Below are 22,516 nucleotides of genomic sequence, written 5' to 3'. Positions count from 1 at the left end.
CAGGTGATCAATCCTTTACTGGTATTATATTAATAAGTTAATATATGCTTACCCCAAACTGGTACAATAGCAAAAGTAATTATTTTAAAAAACACAAACCATCTCTGAGAAGAATAAAATGACATTTTCACTGTGCAAGGATAGCAGTCTTAATATAGCAAACAATATGTAATCCTTTCATTGTTAAAAAAAAAGAACAATTTATACTCTACTTTTCCTCTAAGTCCCTTATTTACCCTGTCTTAGCATTCAGTTTTATTGAAAAGATCTGTTCTTTGCACATAGTATTGTAGCTATCTAATAGATGTTTGTTGAATTGAAAATGTCAGCCTATTTAGATTGCAGTTGAAGATAAAGAATGTAAATAATCTGCCATTTGAAAGAGATTGAAGGTTAATATCTATACATTGTAGCCTCGTTGCGGCAGGAGCTGCGGCTCCCGTATGGGACTGCACAGCCACGCTGTGGCCTGTGACTCTTCAAGGCGCTGATCCATGGTCATTCGCGACTGGTGGAAGCCTACTATTGCAGCTATCTTTACCTACATATTACAGTTGGTATCTGGGTATTACAGATGTTTTAGGTAATAATTCAAAATATTCCCATTGGTCTGGTATACCTTTCAGTTATAGTTTAACACCTGTCTATGTATACAGATAAGCAGATAAGTAGGTATTTGTTCACTATTGACTACCATGGGGACATCAGACCAAGTGAAATATTTTCAATTATTACCCTAAACTAGGGCAACTATAAAACTATGTAATTTATATTTACTTCCATATGCATATAGATATATATATGCTCCGCTTTCTAAGAAGAAAAAAAAGTACAAGCAAATATACTATTTTAAAAAATCAGATTTTGAGTCACTAAAATGGATATATTTGATTAATTTTAAATGTTGAATATTCACAAAAATATACCATTATAAACTAATTTGAGGATTTAAAAAAAAGATACAAGGCATGACAATAGGATTTAGAATATTCATCTAAGAATATCCTATTCCAAGAGGAAATACCAAAGCATGGCTCCCTTATGTAACAATATGAAGTTAATAGTAATGGCTCAAAAAATCACCATAGAAAAAGACAAGGAATATGGTTTTATAAAGAGATGGCAGCAAGTGTCTAATAATTTTTTTACCAGTAAAAGAAAAGAAGATTTTATTCTCAATTTTCTACCCCAAGGCGTACTTAAATTATAACTGCACTTTTAAAATACCATTTAAAAATTTTATAATAACATGGTATAATGTTTTATGAATACTGTGATTTTATATTTTATGCATTATGATGCACAGAAATTTTATTCGTTTTATCTTACATATCCTAACAATCTGAAGAAAATGATTAAAAGGTGGGAAAGATTAAGAACAGATTGAACAAACTGTCCAGGGTAAGCCAAATACTAAAAATACCCAACAACTGTAGCTTGAACTATATGCAGACATATTTAATCATATTCCTTAAATGATAAACTGACCATCAATAATAATGATAAGTTAATGCTAATAAAGCACCTCGACATTTGTTAAGTGCTTTATATATCTCATTTGATCTTTATTTGATCTTTATACCCTGTGAGGTAGATGCCATTATTATATTTATTTTACCTAAGAGGAAACCAAGTTGAGAGAAGTTAACTAACTTGTCCACGGACACACTGCCAGCAAGTGTCTAAGGCAGAATTTGAACTTAGATTTTCCTGACTTCAAGTTCAACATGTTAGCTACTACACTGGGGCTTCTTAAACGTTTTCCACTAACAACCCCTTTTCACCCAAGAAATTGTTATGTGACCCTGGGTATATAGGTATATAAAATAGGCAAACATAACCTTTTATTGTTGTCAAATTTTTCACAACCCCCACATTCAGTTATGCAACACCATATAGGGTTGTGACCCACAGTTTAAGAAGCTTTGTACTACACAAAAGTGCCTCTGCAATAAAGCACTGATTAGTTTTAGTAAAGTAGAAACTTATTCAAATATTTTATATATAAAAGGTATTCAAAGTTCTCCTACAAAATCATCTTTATGTAGCACTGATGGAAATTACGAAATACTTTCAAATGATATTTGTTCATTGAGAAAAGCTTTTTGAGTACAGCTGCACCATCTGAGATTAGTAGGTAAGAGATTGAATTGTTTTAGGGAAAATGCCCATTCCAGCTGAACTGTTGATTTTAAAAGGGAACTTACATAAGTGAAAACCAGCTATTCAAGAGCTTATAAAAAACATGAAACATTAGGAAAAAATAGTTCAAAAGAACTGGTTAAAAATTATGCAGCTATTTTATTTATTATTTTGCGGGTGTCTCAGTTTAAAAAAGTTTTCAATTAACAAGCATTTATTTTCTCTTCTTTCCACTTTCCTCCTCCCCCCTACCCTCAAATGAACAACAGAAAAAAATCCTCATAACAAATATGCCTAATCTAGAAATGTCATTTTTCGCATTGGCCAAGTTCAAAAATGCTTGTCTCATTCTGAATCTTGGGTCTGTCTCCTTGTGTGTCAAGAGAGGCATACTTTGCTTCATCGTCAGTGCTTTGGAATTGTGGTTTATTACTGCAATGATCAGAGTTCTCAAGTCTTTCATGATAATATTGTTCTTCTGGTTCTACTCACTTCATTCTGCATTAGTACATACAGGTCTTTCCAGTTTTCTCTGAAATCAACCATTTTGCCATTTCTTATGTTACAATAATATTCCATTATATTCTTATACCATAATTTGTTTAGTCACTCCCAAATTGATGAGTATATGCTCAGTTTCCAGTTTTTTGCAATAACAAATATCTTTTGTACATATGGTGTACATTTTGGTGGAGGCAATCTCTGGGGTATACAGACCTAATTGTGGTATCACTGAGTCAATGACCATTTTAGTAACATTTTGAGCATAATTTCAAATTGCTTTCCAAAATGGCTGGACCAATTTGCAGCTACACCAATGTTGTATTACTGTTCCTGCTTGCCCATAACCCCTATAACATTTGTCATTTCCTGTATGGGGTAGAGCCTCAAAGTTACCTTAATTTTCATTTCTCTAATTATTAGTGTTTTGGAGCCTTTTCTCATATAATCATTGAAAGGTAGGATTTCTTCCTTTGAAAAGTACCTATTTATATCCTTTAACAAAGCAATTTTGAGAATTGCAACAAACATTTGTTTCTTAAATTGATTTTCACACATCTAGAACTGGATGTCCAATAGATATCTTAAACTCAACACATCCAAAATCAAACTCATTCTGTTTCTCCCTAAGCATTCTCCCTCTGTCATCTTTTCCCTATTATTATAGAAGGCAACAGCATCCTACCAGTCCCTCAGGCTCACAACTTAGGTGTCATCTTTGACTCCTCAATTTCTCATCCTCAATATCCAAGATGTTGCCAAGGCCTGTCAATTTTACTGATGCAACATCTCTCAAATCTTCCCCCTTCTCTCCTCTGATACTGCCACCACTCTGGGGTGGGCCTTCATTTCCTAAGGCTTGGACTATTTCTTTTTTTTTTTTTTTTTGGCAGGGCAATGAGGGTTAAGTGACTTGCCCAGGGTCACACAGCTAGTGTTAAGTGTCTGAAGCCGCATTTGAACTCAGTTCCTCTTGACTCCAGGGACAGTGCTTTATCCACTGCGCCACCTAGCTTGGACTATTTCAATAGCCTTCTGCTGGGTCTGCTGACTTATCTCTCCCCACACCAACTCTCCTCAATTCAGCTACTAAAATGATTTCCTTAAAGCCCTAAGATCTCATCTTCTTCAGGGAGTCTATCTCAGCCGCACTTAATTTCAGTGCCTTTACTCTGTTAATTATTTCCCATTTATCCTGTATATAGATTGCTTGTACATATTTGTTTGCTTGTTTTCTCCCCTATTAGTTTGTGAGCTCCTTGAGGGCAGGGACTATCTTCTGGCTCTTTTTGTATGTCCAGCAATTAACACAGTGCCTGGCACATAGTAGATATTTAATGCTTATTGAGTGACTTAAATCTTTAATACCTTTAGAGGGGTGTAAATGATATGGTTAAGCTCAAACTTCAATATTTCAGGACACTAAGATTTCATTTTGGGCAGCTAGGTGGTACAGCATAGAGTGCCAGGTCTTAAGTCAGAAAGACTCCTTTTCCTGAGTTCAGATCTGGCCTCACACAATTGCTAACTGTATGACCCTGGGCAAGTCACTTCACCATTTGCCTGAGTTCCCCATCTATAAAATGAGCTGGAGAAGGAAATGGCAAACCACTTTAGTATCTCTACCAAGAAAACCCCAAGTGGGATCATGAAGAATTGGACATGACTGAAATGACAACAACAACAACAACCACAAAGGCTTCATTAGTGCAGGTGCTCTCTCCATCAATGCAATTAGGCAACTCTATCTTTGAGAACTGAGGTACCTGAAAAATTCATTGCCCATTGGCCAACTTGGTGATGAAGTCTCTGAGCTTACATAGGTTGATTCTCAAATAGTAGATACAGTATATCTCTAACCAAGTACCTGAAACTTTTCCAGCTTGACAGCATAGCCTTTCAGAACTAAGGTGCATTCCTGTGTCATGATGAGACACTGGATTAAGACTTTGGTGGAGGCAATCTGTCATTAAAATTTTTGGGCCAGAACAAACTTTTGAGAATACAGAGTATAATCCTTTCATTTGAGGAGAAGTTAAATGGCTTTTCTGAAAGCCAGTTAGTAGCAAAGGCAGGAATAGAATCCAGAGATCTTCTGACTAGCAGTTCACATAACAAAAGAATGCATTATCATCTCAATATCCATTATTGCACAAACCATTCACATCTTGAGTATTATTTTCACACCTGAATTGACAGGAAATGCCATTTATGTTATTCTATGCTTTATTTCTTTTTGTTTTAATTCTCCTTTACAGAAAAAGTAACTAGAATACTTCAAAATACTTGATAGTATATATATATATATATATATATATATTTACATTTAAAATAGCTTTTAAGAAAATGAAATTATTTGGGAAGGTACTTTAATTGAAGATTCGATTTGGCTATACATTTTTACGTAGTTTCCATAGTAACATCTAAAAACAAAGGATTTGTCTCTGAATTACACATTATTACTAGTATTCAATTTCATGTCTCTGTTGGAAGTAAATAACACCAAAAAATGGCCTTGGGAAAAAAGCCATCTACCACAATTATGAAAATAGCTTTTTAAAATCTAACTAATTTAGGCTTCATTCATGTCAAGTAATTCTCTCTAAAGTAAACAATAACTGAAATGTACACAAATATGATCCTATGAACAAAATTCCTTCCTAAAAAATGGATGTTTTGTTACCCAATTAAATTGATTATAAGGGGAAAAGCCAACAACTTACAATTTACAGGCATACAAGATTAAAATCTTAAAAAGCAAAAAAGAGGGGGGTGGGGTAGTGGTCATAAAAGAAATCTGCCAAGAAAATTTTCTTAAAACATGTTAAGCTAATACTGTGCCAATTTTTCAAATGTTACTATAGTGACACAATTTCTAGTTTCTAAACTGAGGCTCTGAGATTCTATTCTTTATTTCATGGGCAACCCAGCTTAGTATCAGGAAATATCTCTGTTAAACATGGGAGAAATAGCTTAGAAATCTGAAGAGATCACTAGTAGTGGACCACATCCACAGGGAGCATCTGAACTTGAAACTGTATCTATCTTGTTTTCAGTGGAAAGTTGCCTTTCTTCTACATGGTGAATGGCTTTTAAAAAAATGTTTATGAAGTAAAGGTAGGGACATACCTGAATTCTTCCAAATTCCCCTCCAAACAACCTAAAAATAATGCCTCAAATTAAATTCTGGAGTGGCAGAACCTACAGAAGATTGGGATGAAACAATTTTCTGGCACAGAAAAACTTAGGAGTTCAGTAAGAGAGGTCTATCTTAGGGTGGTGATGGGGGGGATTTGGAGCCCATTGTAGACTGGGAATGCTGGGGTGCCAGCAGCAGGTCCTGGAAGCAGTTTGTCATCATCACCATCATCATCATCAATTATCATCAACAGCAGCAGTTTCAGGAGCTCTCAACCCATACTTGGTAGGGGAGTTGGACAATTGATGAGAAGATTATAGGGGATTCTTTGCTGAGACTAGGTGTGGGAATCTACTACATTGCCCACAGGCAGTTCTAGGTTGCAGTGCCAGATCTAAGAGGGACACTAGCTCACTAGCGCTTGTAGTGGCAGGAATGCAGGTCACAGTTTCAGGACAGAGAAGAGGACTTCTGGTTGCACACAGACCAGAGTACAGGTCAGAAGAGCAGTGACCACAGCTCTTCTTAAATCAAACCAACTGGGAGCCCAAAACCTACAAACCCCAAAGCTAGTACTGAAAATGACAGCAAGAAAGGCCTAAAGCTAACTGCAAAATAATAAAATACTGAACAACAACAACAACAAAAGGCCTAAAGCTTGGGACAATGCCCCCTCCACCACAGGGGTGCACAGCCTGAATTTAATATGAACTTGTAAATTAAGAAATAGGCTGAAAAAAATAAGCAAACAAAAAAAGAAGGCGCTGCCCCAAAGTTACTATGGTGACAGGGAAGATCAAGACACAAATGCAGCTACATGTAAAATGTCAAAGAAAAACGTGAACTGTTCAAAAGCCCAAAAAGAATTCCTGGAAGAGCTCAAAAAAGTCTTAAAAAACAAATGAGGGGCAGCTAGGTGGCACAGTGGATAAAGCACTGGCCCTGGATTCAGGAGGACCCGAGTTCAAATCCGGCCTCAGACACTTAATTAACACTTACTGGCTGTGTGACTCTGGGCAAGTCACTTAACCCCAATTGCCTGACCAAAAAACCCCCCAAAAAAAACCAAAAAACAAAACAAATGAGAGGTAGAGTAAAAATTGAGAAAATAAATCAGAGTAATAAAGAAAATCATGATAAGAGAGTCAACAACTTGCTAATGGAGGCATCAAAAAATACTGAAGAAAATTAAACTTTATAAAAGAGAATTTGGCCAAATGGAAATAGAGGTACAAAAATTCACTGAAGAAAATAATTCCTCAAAAATTAGAATTGAGGGGCAGCTAGGTGGTACAATAGATAAAGCACCAACCCTGGATTCAGGAGGAACTGAGTTCAAATCCGGCCTCAGACACTTGACACTTACTAGCTGTGTGACCCTGGGTAACTCACTTAACCCTCACTGCTCCACAAAAGAAAAAAAAAGAAAAAAGAAAAAAAATTAGAATTGAGCAAGTAGAAGTTAATGACTTTATGAGACATTAAGGAACAATAAAATGAAGACAAAAGAATGAAAAAAAGAAGAAAATGTAAAACATCTCATTGTAAAAATAACTGACTTGGAAAAAAGATCCAAGAGAGATAATTTAAAAATTATTGGACTGCCTGAAAGCCATTATCAAAAAAAGAGTTTAGGGATTATAGTTCAAGAAATTACTAAAGAAAACTGCCCTGCTATCCTAGGACAAGAAGGTGAAATAGAAATTGAAAGGACCCACTGATTACCTCCTGAAATACAAAAATTAAAACTCCCAAGAATATTATAGTCAAATTCCAGAGCTTCCAGGTCAAGGAGAAAATATTGCAAGTAGACAGAAACAATTTAATATCATGGAGTCATAGTCAGGATTACATAAGATTTAGCAGCTTCTACATTAAAGGATCAGAGGATTTGGAACGTAATATTCCAGAGAGCAACCAAGAATAAACTACCCAGAAAACCTGAGTATAATTTTTCAGGGAAAAAAAAATGGACATTCAATGAAATAGAGAACTTTCAAGAATTCTTAATGAAAAGACTAGGTAAATAGAAAATTTGTCTCTCAAATACAAGACTCAGGAGAAGCATAAAAAGGTAAATAAGAAAGAGAAATCATAAGGAATTCAATACATTCCTCCATGGGAAGATGGTACTTATAACTCCTAAGAATTTCATTATTAAGACCACTAGAAGTATATATAGAAATGGGGGTGGGGGGAGAAACAGAGGGCATGGGTGTGAGTTAACTATGATGGGATAACTTTAAATAATAAAGTTAAGGGGGGACAAAGAGGGATGCACTGGGAAAGAGGGGGAAGGGAGGGGAAGAATGGGGTAAATTACCAAACAGTAAAGAAGAACAAAAGGAAAAGCTTTTACAGTGAAGGAGAAGATGGGAGGGGGGATGGCAGGCAATGCTTAAACCTTATTCTTATTGGAATTGGCTCAAAGAGGAAATAGCGTACACACTCAATTGGGTATAGAAATCTATCTTGCTTTATACAAGGAAATAGGTGGGGAGGAGGACAAAGCAAGAGGTGGTGATAGAAGGGAAGACAAAATGGGGGAGGCAGGGATCAGAAGCAAAACAGACTTTTGAGGAGGGACAGGATAAAAGGGGGAGAGAGAAGGATAAATGATAGAAAAATAAAATGGAGGGAAATATATAGTAATCATAATTCTGAATGTGAATAGAAGGAACTCACCCATAAAATGGAAATGGATAGCAGAGTGGATTAGAAACCAGAATCTGAGAATATGTTATTTAAAAGAAACAAACTTGAAGCACACACAGAGTAAAAATAAGGGGCTGGAATAGAGTTTATTATGTTTCCACTGATATAAGAAAAAGCAGGGGTAGCAATCATAATCTAAGACAAAACAAAAATATATCAAATTAAAAGAGATAATAAGGGAAATTACATTTTGCTAAATGGTACCATAGACAATGAAGTAATATTAATACTAAACTTAGATGCACCAAATGGTATAGTATCCAAATCCTTAAAGAAAAACTTAAAAGAGTTATAGGAGGAAATAAACAGTAAAACTTTACTAGTGAGGAACCTCAACTTTCCCCTCTCAGACCTTGATAAATCCAACCAAAAAATAAACAAGAAAGAAGTAAAGAAGATGAATATAATTTTAGAAAAGTGAGATATGACAGACCTCTGTAGAAAACTGAATGAGAATAGAAAGGAATACAGGGTAGCTAGGTGGCTCTGTGAATAGAACACAGGACCTGGAATCATCCTATGTTCATATCTGGCCTCAGACACTTACTAGCTATGTGACCCTGGGCAAGTTACTTAACCCTGTTTGCCTCAATTCCTCATCTGTAAAGTAAACTGGAGAAGGAAATGGCAAACCACACCAGTATCTTTGCCAAGAAAACTCCAAATAGGGTCACGAAGAATCAGACATGATTGAAACAACTGAACAACAACAAAAAGGAATATAACTCAGAAGTACATGGCACCTACAACAAACACTGTCCAACTATTAGGGCATAAAACCCAAACAACCAAATTCAGAAAAGCAGAAATAGTAAATAAATTATTTTCAGATCATAATGCAATAAAATTATATTCAATAAAAGAGCATGGAGGGCAGCTAGTTGGCACAGTGGACAAAGCACCGGCCCTGGATTCAGGAGGACCTGAGTTCAAATTCGGCCTCAGACACTTGACACCTACTAGCTGTGTGACCTTGGGCAAGTCACTTAACCCTCACTGCCCCTCAGGGAAAAAAAAGCATGGAAATATAGATTAAAATTAACTAGAAACTAAATAGACCAATCCTAAAGAATGAGTGAACAAAAGAACAAATCATAGAAATAATCAATAATTTCACTAAAGAGAATGATAACAATGAGACAATATACCAAAATTTATGGGATACAGCTGAAGTAGTGGTCAGGGAAAAATTTATATCTCTAATTATTTACATCAATAAAATATAGAAAGATAAGATCAATGAATTGGGAATGTAACTTAAAAAGATAAAAAAAGAACAAATTAAAAATACCCAATTAAGCACCAAATTGGAAATCCTGAAAATCAAAGGAGATATTGACAAAATTAAAAGTAAGAAAACCATTGAACTAATAAATAAAAATAGGAGCTGGTTTTATAGAAAAACAACAATAATAAAATAGATAAATAATTTGTCGATTTGATTTTTTTTAAAGAATTAAGGAGGGGGCAGCTAGGTGGCGCAATGGATAGAGCACCGGCCCTGGATTCAGGAGTTCCTGAGTTCAAATCCGGCCTCAGACACTTGACACTTACTAGCTGTGTGACCCTGGGCAAGTCACTTAACCCCAATTGCCTCACCAAAAAAAAAAAAAAAAAAGAAGGAAAACCAAATTGACAGTATCAAAAATGAAAAGAGTGAATTTACCACCAATGAAGAGAAAATCATTATGAGCTATATTGATCAATTATATGCCAAAAAATCTGGCAATCTAAATGAAATGGATGAATATTTACAAAACATAAATTGCCCAGATTAACATAAGAGTAAATAAAATGTTTAACTCTATCTTAGAAAAAGAAATTGAACAAGTTATCAATCAAGAAAAAATTCCCAGGATCAAAAGAAGGATGTTAAAAGGACAATTAATTACAGTATTATATAAACTATTTGGGAAAATAGAGGAAGGAAGAGTCCTACCAAAAATTCTTTTTATGACACACATATGGTCCTGATGTCTAAACCAGGAAGAGCAAAAACAGAGAAGAATCTATAGAGAATTTTCCTAATTAATACTGATGCAAAAATTTAAAATAAAATGCCAGCAATGAAATTACAGTAATATCACAAAGATCATATACTATGACCAGGTGGGATTTATACCAGGAATGCCATGCTGGTTCAATATTAGGAAAACTATCAGCATAAATAACCATATCAATAAGAAAACCAACCAAAATCTATGATTATTTCAATAGAGGTAGAAAAAGCTTCTGACAAAATATAACACTCATTCCTATTAAAAACACTCCTATTAAAAAAGAACTCTGTAGAACCCAAATTCAAATCCAGTCTTAGACACTTGACACTAGGCAAATGAATGTTAAAAATTGTTTTTTACATATAATTGGGAAAAATAAAATATTAATTACAATTGTAAGCAGGAAAAAATAGAAACCTTTTCAATGATTGTGAAAACACAACTACTGGGAGAAAAAAAAGAACTTTTCTTAAGAGTTTCATTTCTCCCCTACATTGATTCCCATTTTCTCTTTCTTCTAGTCTTTTTCTTCATTCTTTCCTATTTCTTTCTTGCCCACTACTTTTAATCTACTAGTAGCACCTAAAAGTATTCACAGGCATTTTTTAAAAAAAGGAAATTACTGTTACTTGGCCTGAACTAGAATTATTACACATTTCATCTATTTCAGACTAACAAATCATTCCCAGACACATAATTTCATATTTTCCAATAAAAACATACCATAGTATAATTGTGAGCCACTTTGTGCAAATCTGTACAACCCTGTGCATCAGCAAAAGAACGAATTCCAAGGCAGTTGGATGGATGAAGTTGTTTCATTAAGAACTTGCAACATGCTTCTACAACTTGAGAGAGCTGAAGAAGGCAAGCTGTAGATAACAGGCACTCAATATTATCTTCCTTTAATTCAAGACGACCTTAATAGTGAAAAGAAATTCAGTTAATTATGAAACTATATTAATTGTATTTTAGCTTTAAAAACAACAAAAACTCTGAAGCAATATTTTTACTAAGAACTCTTTATTTTCTCTTTGGTTTCATTTATTTTAAAGCATTCTTTAAAAGTAAATAAAATACTGAACAAATAGAAAATTAATCCTAGCTCCTTGGATTCTTCTGCCAAATCAGAAGAGTCCATGAATGTTCCATTTTCCACAAATATTTAATTTTGTGATGACACTAATTAGATAATTATTTTGTGATTTTAAAAAATGTTCATGAGACATAAAGTATACTAAAAAAATCTATCTTCCATTAAAAGTACATTGTTTTGTTTTGTTTTGTTTTTTTAAATTGGACTATCAACTAAATGACTTTATGAGCCCTTATTGCAATATATGGAATATAATAGGGTCTATGTCAGTGTGATAACAATAGTTGGAATAAAATACTGCCATATTATATGGTGTTGATACAAAGCAAAAGAAATGTTAGGATAAAGTATATTTTTTACTCCAAAGTACAAATAAAACTAAGATAAATTTCTATTATCTATTTCATAAAAATTTATTACCTGTATAAGCATACTGAACCAAAGCCCAAAGTGAATTTGGCTCTACGCCTTCCATTTTGATTTCTTCTTGCCTTGCTTCCCTTACATCATTAGTAAACATGGCAGCAAAATAATCAGAGACAGCAGAGAGTACCAATCTGAGAATATATTGGGAGAAAAGAAAAATTAATGACCTTATCTGAGCTAATGTCCATTACTAAATACTTCCTTCTATTTAAAAAAAATCTTTTGAAAGTACACTATTCTAGGGAATTCATTTCAAATTTAACAACTGCATCATGATCCAGTTCCTTCTTTTGAATAATTAATATAACTGATACTACATTTTCTGCTGAGGTAAATATTTATCCTTTCAGTGTGTAAATCTATCCATAATAACCAGAAGGGAAAAAATACCACACACAAGATTAAATCAACTGCAATATCAAATAAAATTGGGAAACAACCCATGGATATTAAAAAATGACAAAAAAAGCTAAAGTTTTGTTTAAAATGTGCTCTAGAAATGTGTTGTTCTTGGTACAAGATAGTTCCAAAGGACTCATGGTGGAAAAGGCTCTCTAAATCCAGAAAAAAAATAACTGTGGAATATGGATGCAGATAGAACCATACTATTTCTTTTGTTTTTGGTGCTGTTGTTTTTCTTTTTTGAGGTTTTTCCTTTTTGCTCTGATTCTTCTTTCACAGCATGACTAATGCAGAAATATGTTTAATGTTATTGTACATTTATAACCTATATCAGATTACTTGCTGTCTTGGGGAGGTGGGGCGGGAGGGGAGGGAGGGAGAAAAATTTGAAACTAGAAATCTTATAAAAACAAATGTTGAAAACTATCTCTACATGTAATTGGAAAATAATAAAATACTTTTATAATTAAAAAAAAAGAAATGTGTTGTTCTAAAGGTAGTAAACAAATGGTACAACATTTTAGGGTAGGTTTAAGAGATCATTTAAAAATACTTTGTTTTAAAGAACTTAGAAACAATTCTAGTATTTTATTTTTTTTAATCACTGATATTTTTCCATCATAAGCATATGCCATGGGGCAGCTAGGTGGCGCAGTGGATAGAGCACCAGCCCTGGAGTCAGGAGTACCTGAGTTCAAATCCAGCCTCAGACACTTAACACTTACTAGCTGTGTGACCCTGGGCAAGTCACTTAACCCCAATTGCCTCACTTAAAAAAAAAAAAAGCATATGCCATTTAAGGTCTCTATGACACTGTTAGGATGACATAAACAAAACCCATCAGTAAAGTTGTCAAGTCCCTTTGTAATGTCATTTAGCTGATTCTCTTCTTAATACTGTCCCTAGGCATTGAAATGCCCCTTTTAATAATACTTTGACTGTTTTCACAAGATCATTTAATGATATTATGTAGAATATAATGATTAAAAATTTGATTTTTAAAAATGAAAATTTTCTACTTTTCTACACTCATTTATAATATTAGAAGTTTGGGAGGTGCTAATGATCAGGAGGTTTGGGTTCTAGTTCTGTCACTGATGTGATATTAGGCAATAAACCTCAATAAATTTTAGCTTCCTCACTTTGTAAAAGGAAAGAATACTAGATGATTTTCAACATTCCTTGAAGTATAAAGTCTCTTCACTTTGATGGCTCAGCAATTTTGTTATATTACCTTCAAATAAATTATATAAGGATGACTTCATATGCTCGATTCCTTGGGTAATCTATTTTTTCTTGAAATTTCTCATTATTCTCATTGAAATTTCTCATTATTCTCATTGAAATTTCTAATTATAATTTTTCATAATTTTAAAGTTTCAACTCATTTCTGAAACACAGTTACCTGTTAGAGGGAATTTGTTATGGTCCTGACAACTGGGAAAATCTGGTGTATATTGTCAACTATTTCAAAGATTCTCCAACTCCTATGATCTGTACCTTCACTCAACCTTAGCCACAAATAGGGATGGTGATACCCTTGATCTTATCACACACAGGTGTTCCATTTTTGTAATCCACAGTTCTAAAATCCCTTATGTGACTATAAGCTCCCTTCTGGATATAACTGTTTCATCCTTCTAAAACTCATTCTTTGTCCTCATAACAACCTCTCCCTGCTTTCCTAGGCCATCATCCCTCCTTTGGTCTCATTTTCCTCTCTTCGTAAGTCCAACCCTTTTATTAACTAGTTTGACTTTGCACTACTATTATTCTATTACCATTCATTCAGACCACAACCCTGGATCTTTCCTACTGAGAGAAAAGACTATATTTGGACTCTTCTCAGAGCCCTAAAGGCAGAGAGTGAGTCTGGTTTCAGGCCAACAGCTTTATGCCCCCCCCCAACCTCCCAGCAGGGGGCTGCTTGGCACATGAGGCTTCGAGCGGAGGATCCTGGGCCTTAGGCCTGATAAGGGCCTGAAGAAGGGCCTGGGTTTTGTGAAAGTTGGGCTGGGTTGGGAGTTCACCTTGAGGTGCCCGAGGTAATCCCCACGTGACTCAGAGCTCAAGCCCTGACTTGAGTTTTGTTTTGAAAAGTTATGTTTACACAAGCACTGTTTAGTGGGGAATGGGGACGTTCTTACTCCAGCATAGGGTTAGGGCCTAAGACCGCAATCTGATTGGTTGGTAAACAGAGCAATCTGATTGGTCAAACCCCAAGACAGGTTTTCTTTCTCGAAGAGTTATGTATGTTAACACAGTATTGTTCTGGGTGGGTGGGGGCACTCTTGCCCAGAATAGGTTAAGGCCTGGTATCATAGTTTGTAAAATCTGATTGGTTAACTGATACCACCTGATGGGTTCTTAGGCTATTACTGTTATTCTGTATAAATAGCAACTGTAATAACTGAAATGTAAATGAGGGGTATCAAAAGGCCTTAATGTGATTGGTTGGAGGGGATCCCTTGAGGGGTATAAATAGAGGTGAAGGACCTCACTTCAGTGCACTCTCCGGCACATTCAGAAGAGTGCCCATCTTCACGAAGATGAATAAAGCCTTCACTCACCAACTGCTGTCTGCTTGGGAGTTTTGAACAGTGACCTGTTAGCAACACTAGGGCTGCCCACACTTGAGCTGCTGACACTTAAGCTGCCAACACTAGAGCTGCTAACACTAGAGCTGAGCAACACGAAGAATGGTTAGCTGTGTTTCTAACACCACCGTTAGTCTCTATTCCTGCTTCTAGGCTATCAAACACTGCTGTAGGAAGTTATACAATTTTGTCTCTTACTTGCGCCTTCCCAAGTTAGTTCTAAGTTTTTTGAGAGAAGGACTCATATTTCCAATAAATACTTATTGACTTATCCATTAAATTGTCAGTTAATCTTTTCAGTTTGTGAGTTTTCAGTTTCAGAGCACTTGAAAAACCTTTGGGATCATGTAGTAGTGTGATTAGTTTTGAAGTGTTTAATAGACTTTTGGGACCATAGCAAGGATTAACCATGAAATTGAAACTGCAAAAAGGAAAATGACATTCATGAAATTATTATTCATTAAGCATCACAACCATGTGTCCTCTATTCCTTACTCAAAAAAAAAAAAAAAGACCTCATCAGTTTCATTGGATTCTCACTGACATCAATGGCCTGCTTTTAGTAGCACACAAAACTAAAGCTGGCTCTAAGCTTCACATACTCTTAGCAATCCCATTTTACAAGCTTATACCACTAAGTACTCCTTACCATTGAACACTCTACACATTGATTTTGAGGACTTTTAGATATAATGGGATACAAGATTTGATTAGAGAAGCAGAAATACTGAGTGATACCACTGTTTTAACACCTTAAAGTTAAAAATGGCATTATCCAGGGTTTATCTAATGTGTAACAATTTGACAGTTTAACACTTTTCTTCATGAAATTTTTTCAGAGATTATACAATATAACTAAGTCAAGTCACATATAATTTGCTACTAAAATTTTAAAATTTTAAATTAAGAGACTCCAGACAGTTGTCACATAGTTTTTAAGTGAATATTTAAAACAGGCATCTAAATAAAAATATTTTCTAAAAAGTAGCTAATTAAAAAAAAAATTGTACCTGTGAGCTGGAATCCTACGATCGCCAGCAACTAAAACCACATCACATAATTGTTTATGTCTCAAGTAGTTTTCCATCTTTTTAAATGTTTGTTCAGCATGGTTAAGGGCCTGGAAAAATTCATCTGATGAACACGGCTCCATGTTATGGCAAGATGACAATGTTTGACTGCTATTAGAGGTCCTGAAAAAAAAATACATAATACAACTGGTTTGAAATGTTACAATCATATCTCTGTTCCCTCAAAAAGCCAAAGAAGTCCATTTAAATTTTTTTAAATAGCATGAAATAATCCATATTCCTGGCCATCTCCTCATCATATTTGCCAACATTTAGTATATCATCCTCATCTCCATACCTTTCCTACCCTCCAGGTAGGATGATTCTGATAGATGAGCCTTTGTCTCATGTTGCTCAGAACCACTCTATCTCCACTCTATTTCCAAGACATCTTCAAAAAATGCTGCCTATGTTTTGGACAATGAAACTTTGGATGTGGTTCCTGAGTCCTTTGGCTATGATAAGGGAATTTTCACCTTAATTTGCTTATAATCAGGCCTCCACAATATTCCTGGTCATCTCCACATGTGTGAGTATCCCCACTCCTACCTCCACTATCTTCCCAAACTTCAATTATCAATGAACTTGTCATCATTTGACACTGCTTCATTCTCACATTTATGTACTATAGCTATCTAAATATTCATAACTAAATCAAACGTTGTTTGTTTTTTTTTCCTTTTTGTTCTGATTCTTCTTTTACAACATGTCTAATGCAGAAATGTTTAATGTGATTGTACACATATAACCTATATCAAATTGCTTGCTGTCTTTTGGAGGGGTAGGGAGAGAGAAAATTTTGGAATTAGAAAACTTATAAAAAACAAATGTTGAATACTATCTCTACATGTAACTGGAAAATAATAAAATACTTTTATGATAAAAAAGATCAAGCTTCAAATGCTATTGTTCCCTAATCAAACAATTAGTTAATTAAGCTTTCTCCTGCTTATTGGACCAGCATCATCTATGTTCATGATCTATGCTACCGAGGCTCCCTGGAATTCAGTTTATTTCTTCCAGGCTTCAACCTACATCCATTTAAAAAATCTATCTATCTATCCATCTATCTATCTATGCATCTATCTATCCATCCATTTATGTTTGTTTGTTTACTTAAGGTTTTGAATTCCAAATTCTATCCCTCTCTTATTCCCTCCCTCCCTCCTCCTTGAGGTGGCAAGCAACCAAATATAAGTTATACATGTCAATTATGTAAAACACCACCATATCAATCATTTTATACAAAAAGACTAAGGTAAAAAAAAGCACAAAGCAGCATGCTTCAATCTGTGCTCAATCAATATAGGTTTTTTCTTTTTTTTTTTAGTTTGTTTATTTAAAATTTTGAGTTCCAAATTCTATCCCTCTCTCATTCCCTCCCTCCCTGCCTTCTCCCTCCCTGAGGTGGTAAGCAATCAGATAAAGGTTATACATGTACAATTATATAAAACATTACCATATTAGTCATTTTATATAAAAAGACTCAAGTAAAATAAAATAAAAAGAAGGAAATGTAAAGTAGCATGCTTCAGTCTGTGTTTATTCAATATCAGTTCTTTCTCTGGAGGTGGATTGTATGTTTTATCATTAGTCCTTTGGGATTGTCTTGGATCATTGTATTGCTGAAAGTAGTTAAGTCATTCACAATTGCTCACATAACACTAATGCTGTCACTGTGCACAATGTTCTGCTGGTTCTGTTCACTTTACTAGACATCAGTTCTTATAAGCCTTTCCAGGTTTTTCTGAAATCATCCTGCTCATCATTTCCCACAGCACAATAATATTCCACCACAATCACACACCACAGCCTTTTCAGTCATTCCCCAACTGATGGGCATTCTCTTGATCTCCAATTCTTAGCCACCACAAAGAGTTGCCATAAATATTTTTTGTACAATTTTTTCCCTTCCCCATGATATTTACTCTATTATCTAAAATTTTGAGTTCCAAATTCTATCCCTCTTTCACCCTATCCCTCTTCAAAAGAGATTTGCTTCTGACTGCCCTCTCCCCGAATCTGCCCTTCCCTCTTCACCCCTCCCTCCTTATCCCCTTCCCCTCCTACTTTCCTCTAGGGTTAGATTACTCCACTCAATTGAGTGTGTATGTTGTTCCCTCCTTGAGCCCACTCTGATGAGTGTAAGGCTCATTCACTACCCTTCTCCTCCCCATCTTTCCCTCATCCATAAACCCTTTCCTGTTTCTTTCATGTGAGATTTCACCCCATTCTACCTCTCCCCTTCCCTCTCCCCCAGTGCAATCCTCTCACCCCTCAATTTTACCCTAAAGATGTCATCATGGGGCAGCTAGGTGACACAGTGGACAAAGCACCCACCCTGGACCAGGAGGACCTGAGTTCAAATCTGGCCCCAGTCACAAGACACCCACTGCTCGACCCCAGTCATGTCACCAAACTCCAACCACCCCACAAAAGAAGATAAACAAAAAAATAAATGCTTGACAAATATCATCCATTCATAATCGATTCCCATCTATGCCCTCTGTCTAAATTTCTTTTTATCATCTGCCCTAATACTGAGAAATTTCTCATGAGTTAGAGATATCTTCCCATGTAGGAATATAAGCAGTTTAACCTTTCAACATCCCTCTTAATTTCTTTTTCCTGTTTACCTTTTTATACTTCTCTAGGATCTCATATTTGAAAGTCAAATTTTCTATTCAGTTCAGGTATTTTCATCACAAATATCTGAAAGTCCTCTTTTTCATTGAAGTCCCATTTCCCCCCCTGAAAGACCATACACAGTTTTGCTGGGTAGGTGATTCTTTGTTGTAATCCCAATTCCTTTGCCCTCCGGACTATCATATTCCATGCCCTCTGATCCTTTAATGTAGAAGCTAATAGATCTTGTGCTATCCTGATTGTGGCTTCACTGTCCTTGGATTGTTTCTTTCTGGATGCTTGCAATATTTTCTCCTTGACCTGGGAGCTCTGGAATTTGGCTATAATATTCCTGGAAGTTTTCCTTTTGAGATCTCTTTCAGGAGGTGATTGGTAGATTCTTTCAATTTCTATTTTACCTTCTGCTTCTAGAATATCAGGGCAATTTTCCCTGACAATTAACTGGAAGATGATATCTAAGCTCTTTTTTTGATCATGGTTTTCAGGTAGTCCAATAATTTTCAAATGATCTCTCCTGGATTTATTTTCCAAGTCAGCAGTTTTTCCAAGGAGATATTTCACATTGCCCTCTATTTTTTTATTCATTTGGATTTGCTTTATTGTGTCTTGATTTCCCATGAAGTCATTTGCTTCTATTTGCTCAATCCTAATTTTTAAGTAATGATTTTCTTCAGAGAGCTTTTGTACCTCCTTTTCCATTTGGCCAATTTGGGTTTTCAAGCTGTTGACTTTTTTTTTCCATGACCCTCCTGCATCACTCTCATTTCTCTTTCCATTTTTCCTCTACCTCTCTTTATCTTCAAAGTCCTTTTTGAGCACTTCTATGGCCTGAGACCAATTCATATTTTTCTTGGAAGCTTTGGATATAGGAGCCCTAATGTTGCTATCCTCTTCTGAGGGTGCACCTTGATCTTCTTTGTCACTAAAGAAATTTTCTATGGCCCGCATCTTTTTCTGTCTGCTCATCTTGCCCATCTTTTACTTGACTTTTAACTTCTTCTTAAAGTGGGGCATGTTTCCAGTGTCCCAAGCTTCAGTGGGTCTAAGGTGGTATGATTTGAGGGGCAGGTTCTTCACTTGCCTGGCCTGTTCTCTGGTTTGTATATAACCCCAGACCAACTTGCTAATTAACCAGGCAGCAAAGCTTTGTGTGCTGTGTTGTTAGCTCCAAAGAGCCTGCATCCCTCCCCTACATGGGCCACAGCTACTCAAGCCTACTTCCTGGTTCCCAGCAGGGGAGAAACACCCAAGTTCTGCCTCAGCACCAGCAGAGACCCCTGTAATCTCCCCCCAGCCAACTTCTCAGCCCTCTCACCAGACCATGAGCTTAATTCCAGAGGATACTGGTACTGCAGCTGATTCAGAGGTTCTGGGGGTCTCTTTCTCTGGCTTGGCCTGCCTGGGACTGGATCTGTGTCAGTGTGACTGAGGGGGTTGGGCTCCACTCCCACTCCAGGACAACAGCCCCCTCCCGCCAACCTTCTAAGCTGTCTTTGGCTGGAAAATGATCTTGGCCTGTTTTTTTGTGGGTTCTGCTGCTCCAAGAATTATCCTATGGCATTATTTGGAGATTTTTTGGAGCTATCATGTCGTGAGTTCCAAGAGCTTACTGCCTTTCCTCCACCATCTTGGCTCCACCCCATAAATCCTAAAATTCCTTTATTAATATAATCCTACTCTTAGCTTCACAACCTTGTCTTTGCCCTTTCCATTTGCCTTTGGCTCCTTAAATGCATTTCTCCAAACCCCTGACCCAGTAATAATTAATAATAACAATAATAGCTAACATTTATTTAGCACTTACTATGTGCCAGGTAATATACTAAAGCACTTTACAATTATTACCTCATTTGATCCTCACAACAACCCTGGGAAGTAGGTGTTATTCTCATCCCCTTTTTACAAATGGAAAAACTTAAGCAAACAGAATTTAAGTGACATGCCTAGAGTCACACAGCTAGTATCTGAGGCCAGATATGAACTCAAGTCTTCCTGACTCCAGTGCTCTATTCATTATACCACTTAGTTGCCCTAGTAGCCATTCTCCATTGTTCCAAATGAAAGAGAAAGGGGCCTCAGGCATTGTATCAATCTAAAAGTGATAATATTCATTCTTAGAAGAATATGAAGCTTATGAGGCAGGCCTAAGAAATGAGATAGGTTTCTTGGATCCACCATAGTCCTGTAAATATATTGTCCTGTAGATATATTGTCACTCTATTGGATTACTCAAACAAATGTACATTTCATTGGTGCAAACCAAAAAATCATTATCTATCTATAAAACCACAACAGATATATTGGCTGATTTTCAAATTATAGTGTAGTAGACAAGATCCATCTTCTTTTAGCAGCAGCAGAACAGATGGTGGTGCCTCTTCTTTAATGTCATTTCCACAGATAAAATCATATCAGTTTCTGATGCTGAATCATTTGACAGTGTCAAGTATTTTAATGGTAAGAACTTTCTTTTTTAGGTCTTCATTTGTGACATTGGTAGAAGCAGTTACCAGGTTGCATCTCCAGAGGGCTTGCCAGATGATGGCTGTAGGGGTCAGGATAGACGCATGAGTGATATTTTGAAGAGGGGTTGCTGCCACTCTACCAGGGTTTTCAGGCTTACTTGCCAATCAGTGGCAGTAATTCAGAAGTTGGTGTTGATGGTAGCAAAGATGCCCTATTGCTGCAATGTTTGCTCCCCTCAATGATTACTGCATGGCTCAGGCTGGAAGCAGGGCCAGTGGTCTGAGGAGCACTGATATTCCCAAGACTTTTGTGTTCAGGGTTCTTAGGCTATCTCTATCAGAGCCTGAGGTGGTAGTGGTGATATTTTGACTTGACTAGAACAAAACATCTCTTTTTTCTCCCTCGGGGGTACCTTGATGCTGTGGTTGCCCTTTGACTTATTCTTGATGAACAGGTGATTTCTGTATTATAAAAAAGAAAATAATATCACTTAATTATGCTGTTCTTTGGCCTCTGGATCCATATATTCTGTTGCTTTACCATTTCTTTACTCTTACCTTCTCTCAGCTACTTCAGACAATGAGTTGAGCCTTTCTAAGAATGTTGGGAATGACTTTATTATTGAACATCCATATATTTTTCCTTTTATGGTTAAGTTCAGATCTGCTGGTTAGGTCACCTTGAGTTGCATCTGGAGAGCCACTGCTTTAAGGAACATGGTATTCCATTATTTCCTGCATTTTCCACTGGGGGTAGGATAGTCTTGTGTTATTAAGATTTCCTTTCCATTAGATTTGAAGGTCTTTCTCCTGGTGACTTAACAGAATTTGTTTTTTTCTCAGTGAAATTGCTAAATTTATCCACTACGTGTCTTGAAGTTTGTGGTCTTGGGTTTTTTCCTAGAAGGGTTTATGGATTCCTTTCACTGGCATTTTGTTTTCTGTGTTCAAAAATTCTGGGCAGTTTTCTTGTATTATTTCTTGCGTTATGGTGTTCAGATTTTTTTATTCATCATGTTCTTTTGGGAGACCTATAACCATTAAGCTTGTCCCTCTGTATCCTAGCTTTGACATATATTTTTGCTTATTATGGAGAACATGATTTCTTTTAATGTTAGTGCTTTTGCTTCTCTGCTGTCATCCTCACTCTCTAACTTATCTTTAATCTCTTGTCTGTTGGTTCCTTCTCTACTTCCTACAAATATGCCCAAATCTGTCCCATCTTCAAAAAACCCTCACTTGATCCTTCCATCCTATATCTATCCATCCATTATCCTATATCTCTTTGCTCTTTGCGACTAAACTCCTTGAGAAGGC

General features: G+C 36.0%; 1 protein-coding gene across 5 annotated transcripts in view; it reads right to left on the bottom strand.

The window, feature by feature from the left end:
- KLHL5 (kelch like family member 5) overlaps positions 1-22,516 on the bottom strand; it is a 117,358-nt gene that overhangs the window by 37,578 nt on the left and 57,264 nt on the right. For all 5 annotated transcript variants that reach the window (XM_043972967.1, XM_043972964.1, XM_043972966.1 and 2 more), the window contains 3 exons: positions 16,029-16,211; positions 12,014-12,150; positions 11,221-11,417 (listed from right to left, as the gene is read on the bottom strand). In XM_043972967.1, the coding sequence (XP_043828902.1) occupies positions 11,221-11,417; positions 12,014-12,150; positions 16,029-16,171 (477 nt within the window). In that variant the 5' untranslated portion in view covers positions 16,172-16,211. The remainder of the gene's footprint in view (positions 1-11,220; positions 11,418-12,013; positions 12,151-16,028; positions 16,212-22,516) is intronic.

The sequence above is a fragment of the Dromiciops gliroides genome, chromosome 6, assembly GCF_019393635.1.
Source record: "Dromiciops gliroides isolate mDroGli1 chromosome 6, mDroGli1.pri, whole genome shotgun sequence".
Lineage (NCBI taxonomy): Eukaryota > Metazoa > Chordata > Mammalia > Microbiotheria > Microbiotheriidae > Dromiciops > Dromiciops gliroides.
The sequence above is the reverse complement of the archived record's forward strand: the minus strand, read 5'-3'. Positions and strand labels throughout refer to the sequence as shown.